The 19,077-nt window shown below is 29.2% G+C and overlaps 10 protein-coding genes and 1 non-coding gene across 11 annotated transcripts; 5 read left to right on the top strand and 6 right to left on the bottom strand.

The window, feature by feature from the left end:
* Positions 1-227: 227 nt before the first annotated feature.
* SCDLUD_002323 (uncharacterized protein) lies at positions 228-458 on the bottom strand (the record flags this gene model as incomplete). The annotated part of the gene is made up of 1 exon (XM_046076623.1): positions 228-458. One exon carries the CDS (start codon positions 456-458, stop codon positions 228-230), a length of 231 nt encoding a protein of 76 aa, XP_045934800.1.
* A 1,102-nt stretch (positions 459-1,560) lies between these two features.
* SCDLUD_002322 (uncharacterized protein) lies at positions 1,561-3,348 on the top strand (the record flags this gene model as incomplete). Its single annotated transcript, XM_046077085.1, has 1 exon — positions 1,561-3,348. One exon carries the CDS (start codon positions 1,561-1,563, stop codon positions 3,346-3,348), a length of 1,788 nt encoding a protein of 595 aa, XP_045934799.1.
* Positions 3,349-4,522: 1,174 nt separating this feature from the next.
* Positions 4,523-6,184, bottom strand: CLB1 (B-type cyclin CLB1; the record flags this gene model as incomplete). Its single annotated transcript, XM_046077084.1, has 1 exon — positions 4,523-6,184. The coding sequence occupies one exon, from the start codon at positions 6,182-6,184 to the stop codon at positions 4,523-4,525; it is 1,662 nt and encodes a 553-aa protein (XP_045934798.1).
* Positions 6,185-7,737: 1,553 nt separating this feature from the next.
* Positions 7,738-7,819, bottom strand: SCDLUD_002320. The gene has a single exon. It is a non-coding gene; the product is annotated as a tRNA-Leu (tRNA).
* A 481-nt stretch (positions 7,820-8,300) lies between these two features.
* VOA1 (Voa1p) lies at positions 8,301-9,149 on the top strand (the record flags this gene model as incomplete). The annotated part of the gene is made up of 1 exon (XM_046077083.1): positions 8,301-9,149. The coding sequence occupies one exon, from the start codon at positions 8,301-8,303 to the stop codon at positions 9,147-9,149; it is 849 nt and encodes a 282-aa protein (XP_045934797.1).
* Positions 9,150-9,295: 146 nt separating this feature from the next.
* Positions 9,296-9,547, bottom strand: VMA21 (Vma21p; the record flags this gene model as incomplete). The annotated part of the gene is made up of 1 exon (XM_046077082.1): positions 9,296-9,547. The coding sequence occupies one exon, from the start codon at positions 9,545-9,547 to the stop codon at positions 9,296-9,298; it is 252 nt and encodes an 83-aa protein (XP_045934796.1).
* A 404-nt stretch (positions 9,548-9,951) lies between these two features.
* Positions 9,952-10,644, top strand: SRB5 (Srb5p; the record flags this gene model as incomplete). Its single annotated transcript, XM_046077081.1, has 1 exon — positions 9,952-10,644. The coding sequence occupies one exon, from the start codon at positions 9,952-9,954 to the stop codon at positions 10,642-10,644; it is 693 nt and encodes a 230-aa protein (XP_045934795.1).
* A 229-nt stretch (positions 10,645-10,873) lies between these two features.
* Positions 10,874-12,649, bottom strand: NOP7 (mRNA-binding ribosome synthesis protein NOP7; the record flags this gene model as incomplete). Its single annotated transcript, XM_046077080.1, has 1 exon — positions 10,874-12,649. The coding sequence occupies one exon, from the start codon at positions 12,647-12,649 to the stop codon at positions 10,874-10,876; it is 1,776 nt and encodes a 591-aa protein (XP_045934794.1).
* A 626-nt stretch (positions 12,650-13,275) lies between these two features.
* GTF1 (glutamyl-tRNA(Gln) amidotransferase subunit F) lies at positions 13,276-13,806 on the top strand (the record flags this gene model as incomplete). Its single annotated transcript, XM_046077079.1, has 1 exon — positions 13,276-13,806. The coding sequence occupies one exon, from the start codon at positions 13,276-13,278 to the stop codon at positions 13,804-13,806; it is 531 nt and encodes a 176-aa protein (XP_045934793.1).
* Positions 13,807-14,108: 302 nt separating this feature from the next.
* PCP1 (rhomboid protease PCP1) lies at positions 14,109-15,212 on the bottom strand (the record flags this gene model as incomplete). The annotated part of the gene is made up of 1 exon (XM_046077078.1): positions 14,109-15,212. The coding sequence occupies one exon, from the start codon at positions 15,210-15,212 to the stop codon at positions 14,109-14,111; it is 1,104 nt and encodes a 367-aa protein (XP_045934792.1).
* A 957-nt stretch (positions 15,213-16,169) lies between these two features.
* Positions 16,170-18,845, top strand: FIR1 (Fir1p; the record flags this gene model as incomplete). Its single annotated transcript, XM_046077077.1, has 1 exon — positions 16,170-18,845. One exon carries the CDS (start codon positions 16,170-16,172, stop codon positions 18,843-18,845), a length of 2,676 nt encoding a protein of 891 aa, XP_045934791.1.
* Between the last annotated feature and the right edge of the window lie 232 nt (positions 18,846-19,077).

Genomic DNA, 19,077 nt, shown 5'->3' with positions numbered 1-19,077 from the left:
AATAAATACTTGTCCAAGTTTTCCATTTACAACATAGAATACAATAGTTCCGATACTTACTATTATACCTTTTACCTGCCAAATAAATGAATGTTATTTAATAAACTGTTATATTATATCTGTATTATATTTATATCATATTTATATTATATTCTATTTGAAGGTAACTTGTACCATATAGCACCATCCATAATTAATATTAAGAGTAACAACAATGAAGACACTTTTTAAATTTTATCATCAATGTTGTCCGGTTTTCCCTCGCCTGGTTGGATATGATACTTTGCGCTAACAACTGGAGATAACTCGTGTTTACCAGAAGAAACAGCAATTAAAGCACCGTCGTTATCTTCAATATGTGGTAAGTCTTTAACGTGTACTTCATCATAAGTTTCACCTTCTAAGGGATCACCGCTAATCCATCTCTTAATTTTGTTTAAATGTTCCATAAAACCCATTCTTGTTGTTGTATATTTTGTTGTTTCTGTTTATTGTGGTCTCTTAGTTGAACCGAAACAGAACCTTTTGAAGATTATTCAGAATAAGAGGCCAAATATATATAATTTTTTTTTTATTTTTATCTTTTATTTTTTATTTATTTTTTATTGTTTTCTTTCTTGGACATATTTTTATTTTTATTATCTTTATTAATTAAAAGTTAAGATAAGCTGGAATGAAAAGATAAGATAGAGAGATAAAGTTATTAAATTAGAAATTATAAAGTAATGCCGTGTTTGCTAAAGAGAAAACAGTGCACAAGATGACAGTAGAATGAGATCTATTGCATCTCATTTGTATATGTCCGAGCACTAAAAAGGCCGAAACTCTTTTTTGTTGGATACACAAGTTTTCCTTTTTTTCTTTTTGTTGGTGACAGATTAAACGTGCCAGGCTTTCTAGCAAAGTATTAAAAACCAATTAATTTATTTATTTATTTTTTTTTTGTCTCTGTGTCAGAAATTAGAATTAAAGTTAACTACAAAAAGACAAACAAAAAAAGAAAAAAAGAAAAAAAAAAAAAAAAAGTATTAATTAACGCGTTAAAATATTAGAGAAAAAAATACGTGTCACTCTTACAGAAACCACCGCACATTCCCTTTTTTCTTGTCACCATAAAAAAAAAACACCAAAAAACACCAAAAAACGCCAAAATACACAAAAATAAGATTTTTTATCCATTTCTACTTAAAATTTCAACATTGTTTAACACTTTTTTTTTTTAAAAAAGAATAAAATACTAAATAACTCAACTTTATTAACGTATATTAATATTTCATTTCAAATTTTATTTTTTATTTTTTGGCTGGTTTCCATTAAAAAAAAAAAAAAAAAAAAAAAAAATAAAATTAATAGTATCTTCAACTAAGTTTATTTTTTTTTAAATATATATATATAATAATTCAACAGTATTGTAGCGTTTTCTGCAACTTACTTTTTCCTATATATTTTTACCTTTATTCCAGTTAAATAAACCAATTATTAAGAAATATTGTTTCAATAATATAAAAAAAAAAAAATCAAAGGTCAAACTAAGCAATTGAGGGGAAAACAACAGGAATAATGTCAGGTAAAGGTATTAACACTAATAGTAACATGTACAGCCCTGGTTCTGGATCTATATCAAAAGAAAATGCTGATATCTCGAATAATAATAAAAAATTTGGAATCAGTACACCTACCCTACCCGTCACCAATACTACTACTACTGCTGCTACTACTACTAATACTACTAATAATAATACTAACAACAACAACAACAACAAATATATTGCTTCCTCTATACTTCCAGCTAGTAGTAGTAGAATTCAGAATCAGCATAAACACAAAAATAGTACTATAGATATCACGTTAAACAGTTCTGGGAAAAGAATCGCATTGGCTGAAGTTAATAGAAATAACCGCTTGGCTTTACCCGCAACTATTCTAAAAAACGCAGCAGCAAATGACTCAAATAAAGAAGATACTTTTTTTTTGGAAAATTCTTGTTCTAATGCGTATGCTTCAAGCTCTTCTCCACCACCTCTTTCTATATCTTCCTCTTCTATTACCAAAAGTGAAAACATATCAACGCATCCTGTCAAGGATACTGCTGTTGCTGGTACTATTACCACAAAAGAAGAACATGCATCTACCTACAACACCAAGTCTTCCTCTATCTCAAGAAAAAGATTTATCTATAATGATCAGGATACCAGTATTACCGGTATAGACAAAGCATATACAAATAATAACGACTGCATCGATACTAAGACAGAATTTTACGTTGATGAGGATGATACTAAGTTACCTTTATCTTCGCCAAAAAGAATAAAATTTTCCTCTTCTGTAACTTCAACATCAAGAAAATGCAATGAAACTACTTTAGTACCAAGCAGCGGAGCTACAAGTTCCAAATCAAATAACACTAATACTTACAAAGATCTAGATTCCGAGGAAGCTAATGATATCACCATGGTTACTGAATATACAGATGAAATATTTAGTTTTCTGTATGAAAAAGAGTCTTCTTCATTTAATTTAATACCGCAATTCAACTATGTCGAATTGAAAACTAGTTCTGTATATTTAAGGCCTTCCTTAAGAGCCGTTTTGGTAGATTGGCTGATTCAAGTTCATCAAAGTTTTAAATTGTTCCCAGAAACACTTTTTCTGGCTATCAATATTATGGATAGATTTATGAGTCTGAAAAAAATTAGTCTTTCTAAATTACAATTAGTAGCCATTACAAGCTTATTTATAGCTGCAAAATTCGAAGAAGTTGTATTACCCAAAATAAAAAAATATAGTTATATGACAGACGACGCTTATGACGAGGGGAATATAAGAGATGCTGAAATGTATATTTTACAAACTTTACAATTTGACTTGGCTTACCCAAATCCGTTAAATTTTTTGAGAAGAATAAGTAAAGCTGATGGATATGATTTCAAATGTAGAACAGTTGCCAAGTTTTTTTTGGAATATAGCATTTGCTGTTCTAAATTTATATCTGCCAAGCCTTCTAGATTAAGTTGCATGGCCATGTTTTGTGCTAGATCAGTTTTTAATAAAAAACCAATATGGGACAAAACTTTGGAACATTACAGCGGTGGTTATGATCCATTAAATGACACGATTTTGCAAGATGATATTTTAACTTTGATAACGGAAGTTGCTTTTCCTTCCACTGAACTATCTGCTCTTCATACTAAATATAAGAGTAAAATGTACGGCAAAGTTTATAATATAGCAAAAAGTTGGTGTGTATCTGTAATAACAGATGGTAAGGAACAAAATGATGTCACCTTTACTCCTTCCAGTACTGCTAAGTCTAAAAAGCAATGTAATATTTTTACACCCAGTCATTAATTTATTTTAAAATACAATAAAGTAAAAAAAATAAAAACCTATTTGGATAACAAAGAGGCAGATTTAATTATATTTATTTGCCGTACGCAAAAAAGAAAAGAAAAAAAAAAAAAACGCAACAAATAATTATATGTATATTTCAATATTTTTTTTTATAGATTTCACTTCATTTTACCTTTTTCCATTCTTCTTTGTATTATATCATTAAAGTCATTTTTTTTTTTTTTTTTTTTTTTTTTTGATTTTAATTTCTTTTTATACATGTGAAGTGTATTTAATATATTTTCCACCAAAGGGTATCTAGCGATTAAAATGTTGTTTTTCATTTGTATCTCAATGCTTGAAGTTAATTTATTTTTAACAAATTGTACCACTTATCAATTATTAACCTTTTTTGGCTAGATATGATCTCCAGAAAAGTGGTAAAATAAAAATGTTCACTAGTAACTTATAGGTCCTTTTTTTTAAAAAAAAAAACATCCTCCCTTCCTTTTATCATAGGGTTTTATAAATGCATTTTTTTGTAATAAAATAGTAATTATTATCATTATATTATATTATATTATATTTGAAATTATTTATTAAACTTATAACTATATTTAAAGTGAAGGGTCAGAAAAAGAAAAAAAAAAAAAAAAAAAAAAAGGAAAACAAATCAAAACAATAAAGTAAAACGAATAAACCTATGGGAAAAATAATATTATCATTCAGTAGCGCATACTATTATTCAAGTAATTAGCTTTTTAGTCTTTCTAAATAATAAAAAGAGTGCAAATATATTGAATGCTAATTATTTGATTGCGGGTTCATTGGTTCATTGGCCACTCTTGGGTATCTAACAGAATGCAATTGTCAACTTATTATTTATATTCGAAGCAACAAAAAAAAAAAAAAAAAAAAAAAATAAAAAAAAAAAAAAAAGTTTTTTGTAAATTTCATTAGTATTTTTTTCCCCTCCCGCCTTTTCGATTTCATTTTATTTTAATGCCAGGTGACAGTGTCAGTATATGCAATACTTTTTTTTTCTTTTTTTTCCCCTATTTTCCATGATAAAAAATTAAAAAAATGAACTAGAAATACAAAACAAAAAAAAAAAAAAAATAAAAAATTAAGGATGATAAAGTCAAAAATGGGTAGAATATATACGCAGAAAAATAGATAAAACATATAAGTTTTAATTTTCATGTAGGTTCATAACGTCGTAACCTTGCGATATAACTTTTTTGGCCCATTGTCTGGAAATTGCACTTGCTTTGATAAATCTTCTTGAAGCATATTTCTTGAAAAATTCATCATGCACCACCGGCTGTTCCAAGTAATCCATAATCATTTGACATACAGGTGCTAAATCTTCCTTCGTGTAACCTCCACTATAATGTATTAAGTTACCATCCCAGTAACCTTTCCCTAACATTTTTCTTGAAATAAACATAGCGGCGGCAGCACACATCGAGGGTAATATTCCAATGAACCTGAAATCAACTACACTTATTTCTAATAAATATTTAGCTAAAGTTCTTGATTGAATGTCATAATCATCGGCTTTACTAATTCTTCTTAAGAAATTCATCGGATTAGGGTAATTTAAATTAAAATCCAAAGTTTGCAATATAAATTTTTCACCTTCTTTAATTTCTTCTTCGTCGCATGCACCATCAGTTTCTTGAGCAAAATGTCTAACACTAGGGGAATAAACTTCTTCATATTTAGAAGCAATAAATAGGGAGGCTGTCCCCACTAGCTGAAGCTTATCCAATTGAACCCTTTCCTTGCACAAAAATCTATCCATAATGTTTAAAGCTAAAAATAGAGTTTCAGGTAGTAAACCAAATTTGTTATGTATTTTGACCATCCAGTTGACCAAGATGTCTCTGTTTTGATGAATGTTAGGATGCTTATACAGATCGTTTTTGTTGGGTAGCGTTATCACTTCTAAATTATGCAGATATTCAAAAACATCAACAACGTATTCACTTACCATGAATGGATCATTAGCGTCTTCGGCATCTAAATCTTCCCATTCATACTCTGTACCCTTACTATCAGAAAATTTAAACTTCTTAGGGTCCTCGCTTTCTACCAGTGTTGAAATAGGTCTTTTCATCGGATTTTCAAATCTCTTTTCGTTTAAGTTGATATTACTGTTTATTGCAGATTTTTGACCATTCTCTAAACTATTATGTTGCTGTTCATTAGCATTATTATTAATTGTTCTTAATGACTTTTTTTCTATCGTTGAAATGCTTGCCACATTAGGGTTATTAATAGAAGATATAGTAGCTTTTTCTATACTTTTTGCCAATTCTGTTGTAGCTGGATCTATATTTTCCTTGTTCCCTTTATTCTCCCTATTACCAATATCTACGTTATTATTGACAGTAGTCGTGTTTCTATTATTTGAGATATTGGAATGGTGCAAATGGATAGCCTCTTGTTGCTGTGGCATATGATATTTAGAACTATTATTGTTGTTAGCTAAATTCCTCGAAGAGGAGAGAACACCTGTAGCTTTAACAGTACTCGGTTTAAGCATCGATGGAATACCAGTAGTTGCTCCCCTTAAACCATCGTTATCACTATTAAATGGGTCTGGAGTAGTATTAGTGACATTTGTTAGAGCGGATCTTTTTAAAAATTGAGCCGGTAAATTAATCGAAGACCTTAAAAATCTTGCTCTATTTTGGATATTACCACTTATACCTTCGTTGATATTAGGATTGTTGACATTATTACTATTATTTGCATTATTAATAGCATTGCCGTTTTTGATTAAATTATTATTGTGTAACAAAATATGATGCCCAAATTGTTCGTTTTCATTATTATTCGAAGACATTATCAATATATGAATAAAAATTTTTTTTTTCCCTTTTAAAAAAGATATAATAAACTTTAACGGAACTAGTTCAGGATGAATTTGATCTCAGATTAATTTTATTTTTATTCTTCTTTCTTGAAAGCAAAGCAGAAACGAAAAAAAAAAAAAAAAAAAAAAGAAAAAAAGATAAACAAATAAATAAAAACTAAAATAACCACGCTAGAATTGATATTATTCTTATTTTGCTTCTTCCTAATATCTTCTTACAAGTACCCTTCTTGATCACGACAACAGTAGATTAACTTAGAAATGGGAAAGAAGAAAGTTTTATTAAAAAAAAAAAAAAAAAAAAAAAAAAGGAAAAAGAAAAAGAAAAAAAAACCAGGAAGAAAGTAAGGGAAGGATATGAATTGAATGTGACCTTATATTTCAGTATAAAATATAAGCAGTTTAATAAAATAAACAAAGTTGTGAAGTTGGATGAAGCAAGGAATATTCTATGATATTTAAATAGAATAAGCTTTTGAAGCTGTTAATTTTAATGTTAGCAACAAACAATCTTTAAATATCAAAAAAAAAAAAAATTGTATCAATTGGGAAATAACAATAACAAAAACATAAAACAGAACAAAAAAGACTAGCTAAATATAGTGATTATAATGAATAACTAAAATGAAGCAACGAGAATTTCTTGATATGGAGAAAACTTTTCACAAATAATAAAAAAGTATGATATTGAGGATTATATAACAAAAATGCACTTTGTATTGACAGAATTTTTTTAAAAATTAATTAATTCAGATTTTCATTTAAGAAGCACAAAAAAAAAAAAGAAAAAAAAAAAGAAAAAAAAACCAAGGCATAAAGACCAAACACAATGATAAAAATAGTAGGATTTGTAAAGTTATTAACCTAAATAGTGGTACTTGTATAAGTGGAAAAACTTGTACCCTCAATTTATTCAGATAATCTTTGTTTGTGGTATTAAATATATTTTTTTGTTTTTGTTAATGAATTCGAGGGCATTTCACAAAAACAAAAACAAAAAAATAAAGCATTGAAAATGTAAACATAAACAAATAAATGTTTGTGTACGAATATTTCTAGACAGGGTTGTGACACTCACAGAAAATGCGACACAACGGAGTAAATACAGGCAAATAAGATGAGAATTTTTTTATTTACTTTTTTTTTTTATTATTTATTTATTTATTTATTTATGTATTTGTTTATTTTTAGTATAATATTTAAGTACAAGTTTAAGAATTGTTTGATCCACATTAATTTATAGCTTTCTTTTTGTTTATGTTTACCATGAAGGGGCGGTCCTTCCTGATTTAGCCAAAACGTAAACAAATATTGATAAAAACAAAAACTACACACAATAAAATAATACATGGTATTATTTATCTAACGTTGCTATTTGTGATTGTCATCTTACCCGCTCTCTCTTTCTTTCTCTCTCCAAAAATAAAATAAAATAAAATAAAATAAAATAAAATAAAATAAATTTCACCTCCACAAAAAAAAAAAGAAAAAAAAAAAAATTCATAATTAAGTGATAACAACTTTGATACTCGCGAGGTTCGAACTCGCGCCTCCGTAGAGACCAGGACCTTAACCTGACGCCTTAGACCACTCGGCCAGAGTACCAAACCTTTGGATTAAATTAGCCACAGGTATCCGGTACATAGTTAGAAAACATAGTTTACACTTTATAGTTTACCCTTTGCATAGCATCATTGACGTATACATTAAAAAAAAAAGCGTACAAATATTTTAACCAAGGAAAAAGTGAAAAAAAAATATTATACACCAACTGCAAATTTTTTATTTTTTATTTTTTATTTTTTTTATTTTTTAATTTTTTTGCAACCATTTTTTTTTTTAAAACAAAGTTTCGTTATTAACACGAGCTGTTATTAACACCAGTTGCAATTAAATAGTTTGATTTAATGCGCTTCGAAAATTTTACTATTTAAACCAATTTCTTTAAATTCCTGTCAAAAAAACGGGTTATCAAATTAAGGAAAAGGAAACTAATACACTTCTAAATAGCCAAGTAAAGGAAGAAAGAAAAAAAGAAAAAAAGAAAGAAAAAAAGAAAAAACCGTACTTTAAGGAGAAATAATAAATGAAATTTACCACCACTAATCATATACTGGGTTTACTATTTTGTGTTACTGTCTTAGTATCAACCTTATTTAAGGTGGCAAAGGCCACTGAAGACACCGTTGTTACTAATACAGATAGAGATATTAAGAACATGTTTTCATTTATGTCATTGAATTCTAAAGTATACAATGATTTGGATCATATCTCTTCAGTCAGCGATTTGTACACCGTAGCCAATCCTGAAGAACCATTAATTGTTTTACAATTTGATAGTTATCCTTTGTATTATAACTTTGAAGCGGGTTATTATAATAATGATTACGGGTTTTTAAGTGATTTCTTTGATAGAGAAATTACCACCGTTTTAGAAGCCGATGCTGATAACAATGATGACTTTAGCGATTCTGTGTCCCTTTTTTCCGTTGGGGATACTCTAGATATTTCATTTACTTCCTTTCAATTATTTAAAAATGAAAACGAAACTAGTGTTGCTATTTTTAAATTTACTGGTGATTATTATAACCTAGATTCTTTAGCCGATTACTTGAATCAATTGTATGAGGCTTTAGAATATAAATACAGCAACATCGACAATATTGTCATCCAATCAGCTAAACATCACAAGAATAATATTAAGGAAACTACCCTTTTTGTAAGCGAGGATAACGACATCATTGATCATGCTGATACTTCCAAAATTGTAGATGATAGTTTAAGCCAAATTTGGACTGAAGGGTTATTGATGTGTTTGATAGTTAGCTTCATTTTAATTTTAGTTTTAATTTTTGCTATCCAATGGACAAGTTCCATCACTATCTCATACGGTGCATTACAAAAATCTAATAATCCATTAAAAAAGGTAAATTAGCTGCTTTCACGCCTTATTTTTATTTTTATTTTATTTTATAAAATATACATTTATCTATATATATATATATATATATAAGTATTTAACAGTAATATCAAAATAAAATATGCCTGTTTATAAACACCAGATTCGTCATATATACATATTTATTTTTCTTTTTTATCCTTCATTTCTGAAGTTTCCTCGCCGTCAGCACTAGGTAGTTTCTCGGTGAATGCCACGACACAATAGCTGACTAAAACTATATTCGCAGCCAATGCAGCTAAACCACCGGATACAATAGTATTTGTAGTATAATATTGAGTTGCAAAAAAAGTAACTAATGGAAATATTACCATCGCAGCAGTGAAAAACATTAATTTATTGATCACTTCACGTGGGATATCTACTTGTGTCATTCTTATTGGTATTTTTAATCTTTCCTTTATCTTTTAAATTTAAATTTTGTATTAAATACCAATTTTTTTTTTTTATTTAAATGCTTTTCTTTAGTATAAAATCAGTTAGAGTTGCAAATTTTTTCTTTTTTTTATCTAAAAAGAAATTCACAAAGATTTTTTTTTCCCTCTTTTTTTTTTTTCCTTTTTCCTTTTTCCTTTTTCCTTTTTCCTGGTTCACTTGACTTTTTTTTTTTATTTTTTTAACTTTTAATTCATAAAATTGTACATGTTTTTGATTCTTTAAAAAGCAATTCTGTGATATTAAAGAAACCAAGCTAAAGCACAAAAAGATAAAGATTTATTTTAAAATAACTTCATTTATAATTGCTTATTTAGCTTCTATTCTCTCTCCCCAAATAAATATGGTTCAACAAGTAAGTTTAGTTTCTAGCATTGATGATTCTTCCCTGGCTTTATGTTTGAAAACATTAACAGCAATTTCCAGTACTCCAGCAATTAAATTTGAAAATATCAATGTAATGTATAAACCAGTAATACCCAGAGATATCGACATGGATAATACAGGTGAAGCTTATACTCATGAGCAACAGAATAGATTAAAATTGTCAACTACAACGAACACAACAAAACCCACCACAATATCAGGTTTAATAAATACACCTGAAAAACTTTGGGCTATATCAGCAAGCGATATTCCAGCTGCTGGTAATAATAGAGAGGTTTCCCTTCAAAATATTACTGAATCCTTAGTTAATGGCACCGAAAATGGAATAAATGTCTTCATGACCAGTCTGGGCTTTGAACTAGACTTTTGTTATAAATCTAGGGGATATAGAATATTTTATCAACCCTATTTAATAATTGATATATATAAAATTGAGCATTATGGAGATATAAACAACCTGTCCACCACTGATATTACCTCTGGCGGTTATTTAATTAGGGCTTATTCCAATGTGGAGCAAGTCACTGATATTGAAAATATTAAACGAGCCACTACCAGCCTACTACATTTAAAGAGAACTTTAAGAGGATATATAGATTTACAAGTTCCTGATAGACAAGCAATGGATTCGAAAATTAGAGATTATTAAAGAGGAAAAGCTTCTTTCAATCTCTTCTATTTTTTGATATAAAAATAAAAACTAAATTAAAATTTAATGTACATGCATGGACAAAAAAGAAATATATTTATATATATCTATATATAAATCTAAAAACAAAACAAAGAAAAAAAAAAAGAAAAAAGAAAAAAGAAAAAAGGATATTAAAGTAAAAACAATTTAACTAATGCCACCATTTTTAAGTTGCAGATTCACTCGCTCATTTCGAGTTTTTCAATTGTTTCTTCTTTTTGGCAATTTCCTTTTTCTTTTTCTTTAAAGTTTCAACTCTTTCTTCTTTCTGATTATTAGAATATTGCATTTTCTTGTATAGTTTACGTTGCTTGTTACTCATCATAATCAATTTCAAATCTTTATCTTCATCGCCATCTTCGGCAACCTTTCTCTTCTTAGATGGCAATAATTTGTCTTTAACATCTGAATAAGCCACACCTTTTGCCTCTAATTCTAATTCTTTCTGAGCAACTAGATCTTCATCCACATCATCCTCTATTTCTTCACCACCCTTGTCGTCTTCTGAAATATCACCTTCTTCTTCCTCTTCTTCACCTTCTTCTTCATCTTGCTGTTCTTCTTCTTCAGCCAATGGATCATAACCGACAGAATCACCCCATGGGGATAAATGGGGAGGTAGAGTCTCGCCTGGTAAGTATAGATTGGCAGAAACTAATTCACCCTTATTAATAGAATCAAAAACCCATTGCGGTTGGACATAGGTTCTACCAACAACCTTATTCTTGATTATTGGTCTATCACAGATTTGATGCGTTATGTTACTTAAATCAATTTTGGATTTGTCTTCTAATTGATCTAACTCAGCTTCAATTATCACTTTACCACCGCAGGATAAAATCAAAAATTCCAATATGTCAATTGGAACCTCTCTACCAATATAGAATACAAAGTTTTTAAACAAGATGGAGGTAGGGGAACTGTATTTAGAAGGCTGTTCCAAAACATCACCTTTATTCTTGTTGTTATCTTCAAAAACGTCTAGTTCAGTTTCTGCGGGATTTTCATCCTTGTAATCGTCTTTTATCTGTTCAGTAAGTTTTTCACTTTTGGAATCGGCGTTCATAGCATCCTGTAAAGTGACGGCATCCAACTTCCGAGCATTTTCTTTACTACTCAACACAACGCCAGTGACTTTGGCAACATTAGTGGCATCGCCCTTGTTTTCTTCTAAAACATAAGAACTCAAACCACCAATGCTTTTTTCTTTGTTTAAATCCAATGTTGGTGGATAGACTAAACCAGCGTCATGGTACAATTTATATAAAACAAAGTGGACCAGGGTAGAATAAAATTCCAAAAAGGTTAACATGATTCTAAAATCAACATCGTTTGGGATATTCTCTGGGAATTTATATGGGACAATCCATCTGATTTCTTCCCCCTTAACAGTAGCACTATAATAAACACCTTTGATAGAAACAAAAACCTTTTGTACTAGTCTTTCTCTTGCAACATAGGCCAACCACTGATTGGTCAATTTAGTAGCTTCTTGTGTAACTTTAGAGGTAATTTTGTCAGTAGCTGGCAAATTAGCAAATAAAAATAACATATTCAAAGCATCATCAATATCTCTTAAAGCTTCTGGAAAAGATGGATAACGTTCTTTGATAACATGATCCAATGTGTATTGTGGTCTTTTAGATTCTAATTTGGAGGCTGTATTAACTTGACCTTTACCCAAGGCTTTAGTGACCTTCTTAATGAAAGTTTTATGTTCTCTAAATTTAGCCAAAATAGGTTCATGCATTAAATATTGAATATCTTTAGTATAATAAAAGGTAACAGGTGCAGTAGAACCTTTGTTAGCCTTTTTCTTGTTTCTTGGTTCCCTTGGATAAATACCTTTGAAAATACATAATCTTCTAAAATCAGCTAGAGATAGTTGCAATTTACGAACTGCTTGTGTTCTAGTAATGAAATTATGGGCATTACCGGATGTATTCTTCTTTTTGATTCTCATTATTTATTTTTTTCACTTGCTATATCGGGTCAAAACTATGTATATATAGATATTCCTTTTCTTTACAGTTTAAATAAAAAAAGAAATATATATAAATATAAGTGTTTTGTGACTCAATGATAAGGTAATTATTTGAAGAGAACAAAAGCATCATAGTAATTATATCTTGAAAAATTTTTGAGTTTTAGAAAAAAAGAAAAAGAAAAAGGAAAAAAGAAAACAAAAACAAAAAAAAAAAGAAAAAAAAAAGAAAAAAAAAGAAACGTTAACCTCATCAAATAAGAAAAAAAATATGTATTCCGAAAGTGGCTCGGACTGTAAGATAAATGCATTGTCCATATTTCTTTAAAAAAAAAAAAAAAAAAAAAAAAAGAAAAAAATAATAATAATAAATAATTACAAAGACTTTAAACGAATTCAAGGTTTATATCATTATTATTATTATCTCTGATTCTAATTCTAATTTTAATTATATAATCGAACCTTTTTTAGATAATATAAAACAACTCTCCTTTTTTATTTCCTTCCAGAATCCCCTTTATATAAGTTTAAAGCTAAAAAAAAAAAAAAAAAAAAAAAAAGAATAAGAATAAGAATAAAAGAAAAAAAATAAATTAATAATAACCATGATTAATAAAATAGTGCCAAAATTAAAAATTCTTAGATTTAAGTCATCATCTGTTGGTCCAGAATTTAAAAGTATTGAAGAAATTGAACAATATTTGAAACCAGAGAGTTGTGAATGGTCAGTTAACGACTTTTTAAAGGTCGATGAATCACAACAAAGTAATATGGTTATTCCCTCCAATCAAGATATATCCAGACTTTTAAAATTGTCAGGCTTACCTCAAATATCATCAGCTGAAAAACTCGAAAAAATAAGAAAGAATTTATCCACACAGATATCGTTTATTAACAAATTACATTCGGTAGAACTTTCCAATGACAAAACATTTAAGCCTCAACATGCAAGAATATTACCTAGGGAAACAAAAAAGTTGACGCTTGATGATTTAAAGAATCAAATAGAAACAAGTGCTGTGAATAAAGAAGCATTGGGAGAAATCAGTGGGTATTGGGATCCCACATCTTTAGCGTCTATTTCCAAGGATGGCTTTTATGTTGTTAGAGAAGGGTTAATTAAGAACAGAAAATAGATCCAAACTCATATGGATATGACTATAATTAGTAATGCCAACTATACACATAACTACCTATTGCTATTTTTATTTACATGGTTTAATGATTACATATAAAAAGGGACTAGATTATACCTTACATGTATCAATAAGAATAGAAAGTTAGGTATATCTCATCCTTTTTTTTTTTTTTTTTTTTTTTTTTTTCTTCTTCTTTTTCTTTTTCTTTTTCTTTTTCTTTTTCTTCAAAGACGTCAAGTTTTCTTATATTAACTAACCAAAAAAAAAAAAAAAAGTCTTTTTCACTTTACTCCCCTCATCTAAAAGAAATTTCTTAATAAACTCATTCTTTTTTCACGTTCTTTTTTAATTAATTCACTAAAATACCAACCATACAAAATACCCATTATGGAACCGCCTAAATGAGCAGCATAATCAAAAGTACCCCATCTTAAAATACAACCAGCAGCATTCCATGCGACAGAACCCATGAAAGCCAACCAAGCACCACCCGGAATTGGAAAGACAAACAATAAAATTTGAGCAGTTGGTACCAAATAAGCAAAACAACCAAATACACCAAATAATGCACCACTGGCACCCAAACTAGCACCCCACATACCGATGCGCATTATTTTGGGATACCAGAGAGAAAACAAAGAGCTCAACATAGAAGCATTCATATACAAACTGAAAAAACCTGGGGCACCAACCATAACTGACAGACCAGTACCAAATGACCATAAGGCTAGCATATTCATCCCTAAGTGCCACATCTCTTGTTGAGAAAAAGCACTTCCAATCAATGACCATTTACTATACACAAAATCTTTTTCCAATAAGAAATAACGTTGTAAAAATCTCCAATATTTTGGTACTTGCCATAATCCGAATACAGCTAAATTCAACCCAATAATGGAATAAACCATTTCTTTAGGATGTGTTTTGAAATATGTGAATAGTGGCACGTATTCAAATAAGTAAGGTGTTGAAAAAAATGTAACACCCATAAATACAAAGCCAAAAAGCGTCAACGTTAGTGTACTATTTGAATTATTACCGTTGGCGTTTCTATAACTTTGAAATCTGTTTAAGCTGATATATTTTTGATTAGAAGCTGTGAACACGTTCCATGATCTTGATTGTAAATTAGTATTGCTAAATAGTCTAATATTATTCTTTGGTAACAAAGGTAATATAATACTGGATTTTAGGACAGATAATGGTGATACATATGTTGGATTAACCAGGTTTTTGGTTGCAGTAAAGGAGGATTGCAAATCAATAGAATTGCTTAGGAAAAACAGTTTGCCATGTTTAGCATTGAAACGCGACACCGGTTTTTGTGGATGTGATGATTTTATATTATTAAGAACAACTTTGGTGTTACAAAGGAACCTTTTAAATGTGGTGGTTGTCAACATAATGGGGTTTAATATGACTTTTATTCTTTTTTCCTTTACTTATTTTCCCTTTCTTATTTGCCTTTTCTTATTTTCCTTTTCATAGTTTTATTTTAGAAATAATAGGTTATGGCATAATAGTGAGAATGTTACTTATGAAAAAGGGTAAAAAAGAAAAGGAAAGTTTGGAATTGCAAACCAAAGATAAACATTAGTAATATATTTTTTTTTACGTGAAGGTGAGAGTTTATAAGCAAACTTGTACAACACTTTTAGAAAGTGGCAGGGTAAATATTTTGTGGCAAAAAATAAAAAAAAAAAAAATAAAAAAAAAAAAAAAAAAAAAGGGAATCATTCTGTACGGTGTTACCCGCACTGTATTTTTTTACTCCTCGCAGACGACGAATTTCCCCCCTACTATAAACGACAAGACGCGACTTTCCCCGCAGTATATTTTTACGTTTTCTTGTTTTATAATTTTTGGTGTAATAAAAATACCCAAATAGGAAAAAATAAATAAATATCCTGCACGTTGTATGGAAAATATTTACGATGAACAAACCGTATGCATTAATTTAGCCCTCCTATTTTCTGCATCCATTGCAATCGAAAACAATCAATTCAAATAAGTAAATAAACATTGTAAATAGAATCAACATGAGCTGAGATCAATGAAAAATGATTGGCTTGTTACTTTCCACTCTACTTATAAAAATATATCCATTCTCATCCTAAAAAGGGGTCCAGTTCTATTCCAACAATTAATTTACTTTTGAAAAGATTCTTATTTCTAAGCCTTTAGTTAAAAACAAAACATAAAAACAAAACATAAAAACAAAAAATACAACAAAAAATACAACAAAAAATAAAAACAAAACATAAAAACAAAACATAGAAACATAGAAACAAAACCAAAGGCATAATTAAATATAATTATCAAAAATAAAGAAAACAAAGAACAATATAAAAAAAAACACAATGCAGTCCTTGTATGGAAAAGTTCCATCATGTTTGAAAAGTCCTGAAAAGTTAAACCACCACTCTGCTCGAACAAAATCTCAGGAAGTTAGATTTGAATTACCCATAGTAGACGAAACAAAGGTTCTTGATGATATGAATACTGACAGTAAAATAACAAACCATCTGATCGATATGAACAAACAAAAAAAAATAGATTCTGTTGGTAACAAAGAACCTTATGATTCTGTCCAAGAAGTAGTTTATAAAACTATAAACAATTATACTAGGGATAATTTAATGAACAAAGATAATAGCAGTAATAACAATATAGAAAAGCAACCCAAAATTATCATAGCCAATGGCGATTCTAATAAAGAGCTAGTTAATAACACTTCTTCCATTATAACTGATAGTATCCCGCGAAACCTTCTAAACACTTCAAATTTATATTTGCACCAAGATTCTCCTTTAAATAACTTCAACGTTCTTATACCTTTGGAAATTAATTTACCTCCTCAATTGTCAGGTACTCAAACAAAAACAAAAAGAAAATCTTTATTATTCGATGGAAATAGTTATAGTGAGTATCAAGTTGATAATAGTCATGACACAAGTGATATTTCTATACCTTCCGCCGCAAACAATTTTTCGTTTGAACTGGATGACTTGGCAAATGATGAGTTCTTGTGTATCGACAAGGAGGCCAATGTTAATTTAAAACAGCAAATGAGCAATATGCTTAACAAAAAAAAATATCAAACGAAAAACACTACCGCCGCTGCTGCTGCCACCACCACCACCACCCGTAGTGATAATAATTGCTCTTCTCTTGAAATTTTGAAATCACCCTCAAAAGTCATTGATATACCTGATTTATCTGATGAACAATATTTGCTCAAGACCGACTCGTATAATTCGGTTAATTCCTTGAACAGATATTTCCAAGATACTGATATTAACGCTAGCACCAAAAACAGTTTTGTTAGCGACCAATTTTCAATATTATCTAACACCACACCAAAAAAGTATGAAGCAAATGCATTAAACATGCAATTTAAGTTTCCATCTCCCATCAAGAGCGACAACGAGAACAGCTTTAAAGATTTTGACCGTACAACTGATTCTAAATTGTTATTATCCCCTCCTGAAAAAGATCAAGATTTCATAAAGGTTTCTGCATCCCCATACACATCCAAGTGTACTAATCTGAATAATACTAGTCCCTTTTACAACACCAAAACAAGTACAAATTGCAACAACAATAATTTTAATAAAGGCCATAGCCATAGGAGAAGCAGAAGTGTAGTAAGCACACATGATATGCTAAGTAATTTAAACTCACCCTACAATACTAACAATGGTAATAAAGGAGACATAACCTCTTCTCCTTTATCCTCTAAAAGGAACAATCATAGTGATATCAGTTTGTTAGATTTCTCAACCATTGATAATAGGCTGATGCCCGATACAAAAGTTTCTCCTCCTAAAAGATCACCAAAAAGGAATATTATAAATAACGATGTTTTGGAGGTGCCTACATTACCCGTTATTAATGTATCAATAGATTGTGTAAATAGTAATGATCAGCAACAGGAAAACAATATTATGGAAAGTTTAGTGCCCAATATTAATATGAAAGAAGAAAATAATAATCTGAACGCTATCTTTTCCTCTAATAATAGTAACACTAATAGTTCATTACCCACTATTAATGATACAGAAACTAGTGTGATTACGATAGACTCTTCCCTATCAAATTCTGATGTAAATGACGACAGTATAATCGAAATATGTGAGAATTCTGCCAATAAAGATTCAAATTCTAGTATAGAAATACTATCATTTGGAAGCACACCCACAAATACTGATGTTATTCCTAACACCGCTATCAATACTAACAATCCTATAAGATCAGAAAATAAGCAAGTACGAGTGCCAGCTAGGAAGCCACTTTCCACTTATAATTCATTCCCTAAACCATTAGAGACAGCACCAGATGTGTTTTTTGATAATGAAAACTTAAAAGTAAATGAATTTTTTCCATCAACTAGACCCAATTTTAACTCAAAGGCAAATAAAACAAGAGATGTAAGCGGAGATTCTTCTAATTCATCAAATACCACAACAACCAATAACGATGACGATAACAACAACAGTAACGACTATGATAGTGTTTCAAGTTTTAAATATACACAAAGCAGTGTTTCTTCCTATCAAAACACCAATCTCAATGCTAAGAAAGCCAATCCAACCACTAAGTTATTAAACAACTTGTCCTTGTTAGAACTACAGAATTCCAACAATATTAATACAGAGGAAAAGTCTTCTGAACTGGTACGCATTCCTGTTAAGAATAATGAGACTTTCAATAAGGATTATAATAAGAATACTTTTTACAATTCAATAAACACGAGTCCCAAACTGCAGTTGAAACCAGTACAAATTTTACAAATGTGCGAGAACGCTGCATCAGAAGCACAATCTATTATAGATGAATTATCTAAACCTGAGGAGGAGGCAAATGGGGAACCACTTAATTATAATAAGTCTTCTGAATTTACTACTATTAATGACGGTGGTATCAGCAAAGATTTAAATTTTAAAAAAAAAATGACTGTTTTTTCTAAAATTTTGCAGAAGAATATTAATTCACCTGGACTTACAAATGGTATTAATGACCATGGGAGTATATAGTTTTTTTTTATGTTTTTTTTTTTTTTTTTTTTTTTGTTTTGTATTATATGCTATTTTTGTTTTCTAGGTATTTTATAAATTGTATTAAATTGTAATAATAATAATAATAATAATAATAATAATAATCATAATAATAATAATCATAATAATATTGACGCCAATTTTTTTTTTTTTTTTTCCTTAAAGGATTCTGTTAATTTTTCTCTCACATATAAACACGCATTCTATGCTA

The sequence above is a fragment of the Saccharomycodes ludwigii genome, chromosome III (genome assembly GCF_020623625.1).
Source record: "Saccharomycodes ludwigii strain NBRC 1722 chromosome III, whole genome shotgun sequence".
NCBI classification, from domain to species: domain Eukaryota; kingdom Fungi; phylum Ascomycota; class Saccharomycetes; order Saccharomycodales; family Saccharomycodaceae; genus Saccharomycodes; species Saccharomycodes ludwigii.
This window is presented reverse-complemented; position numbering and strand designations above follow the sequence as displayed.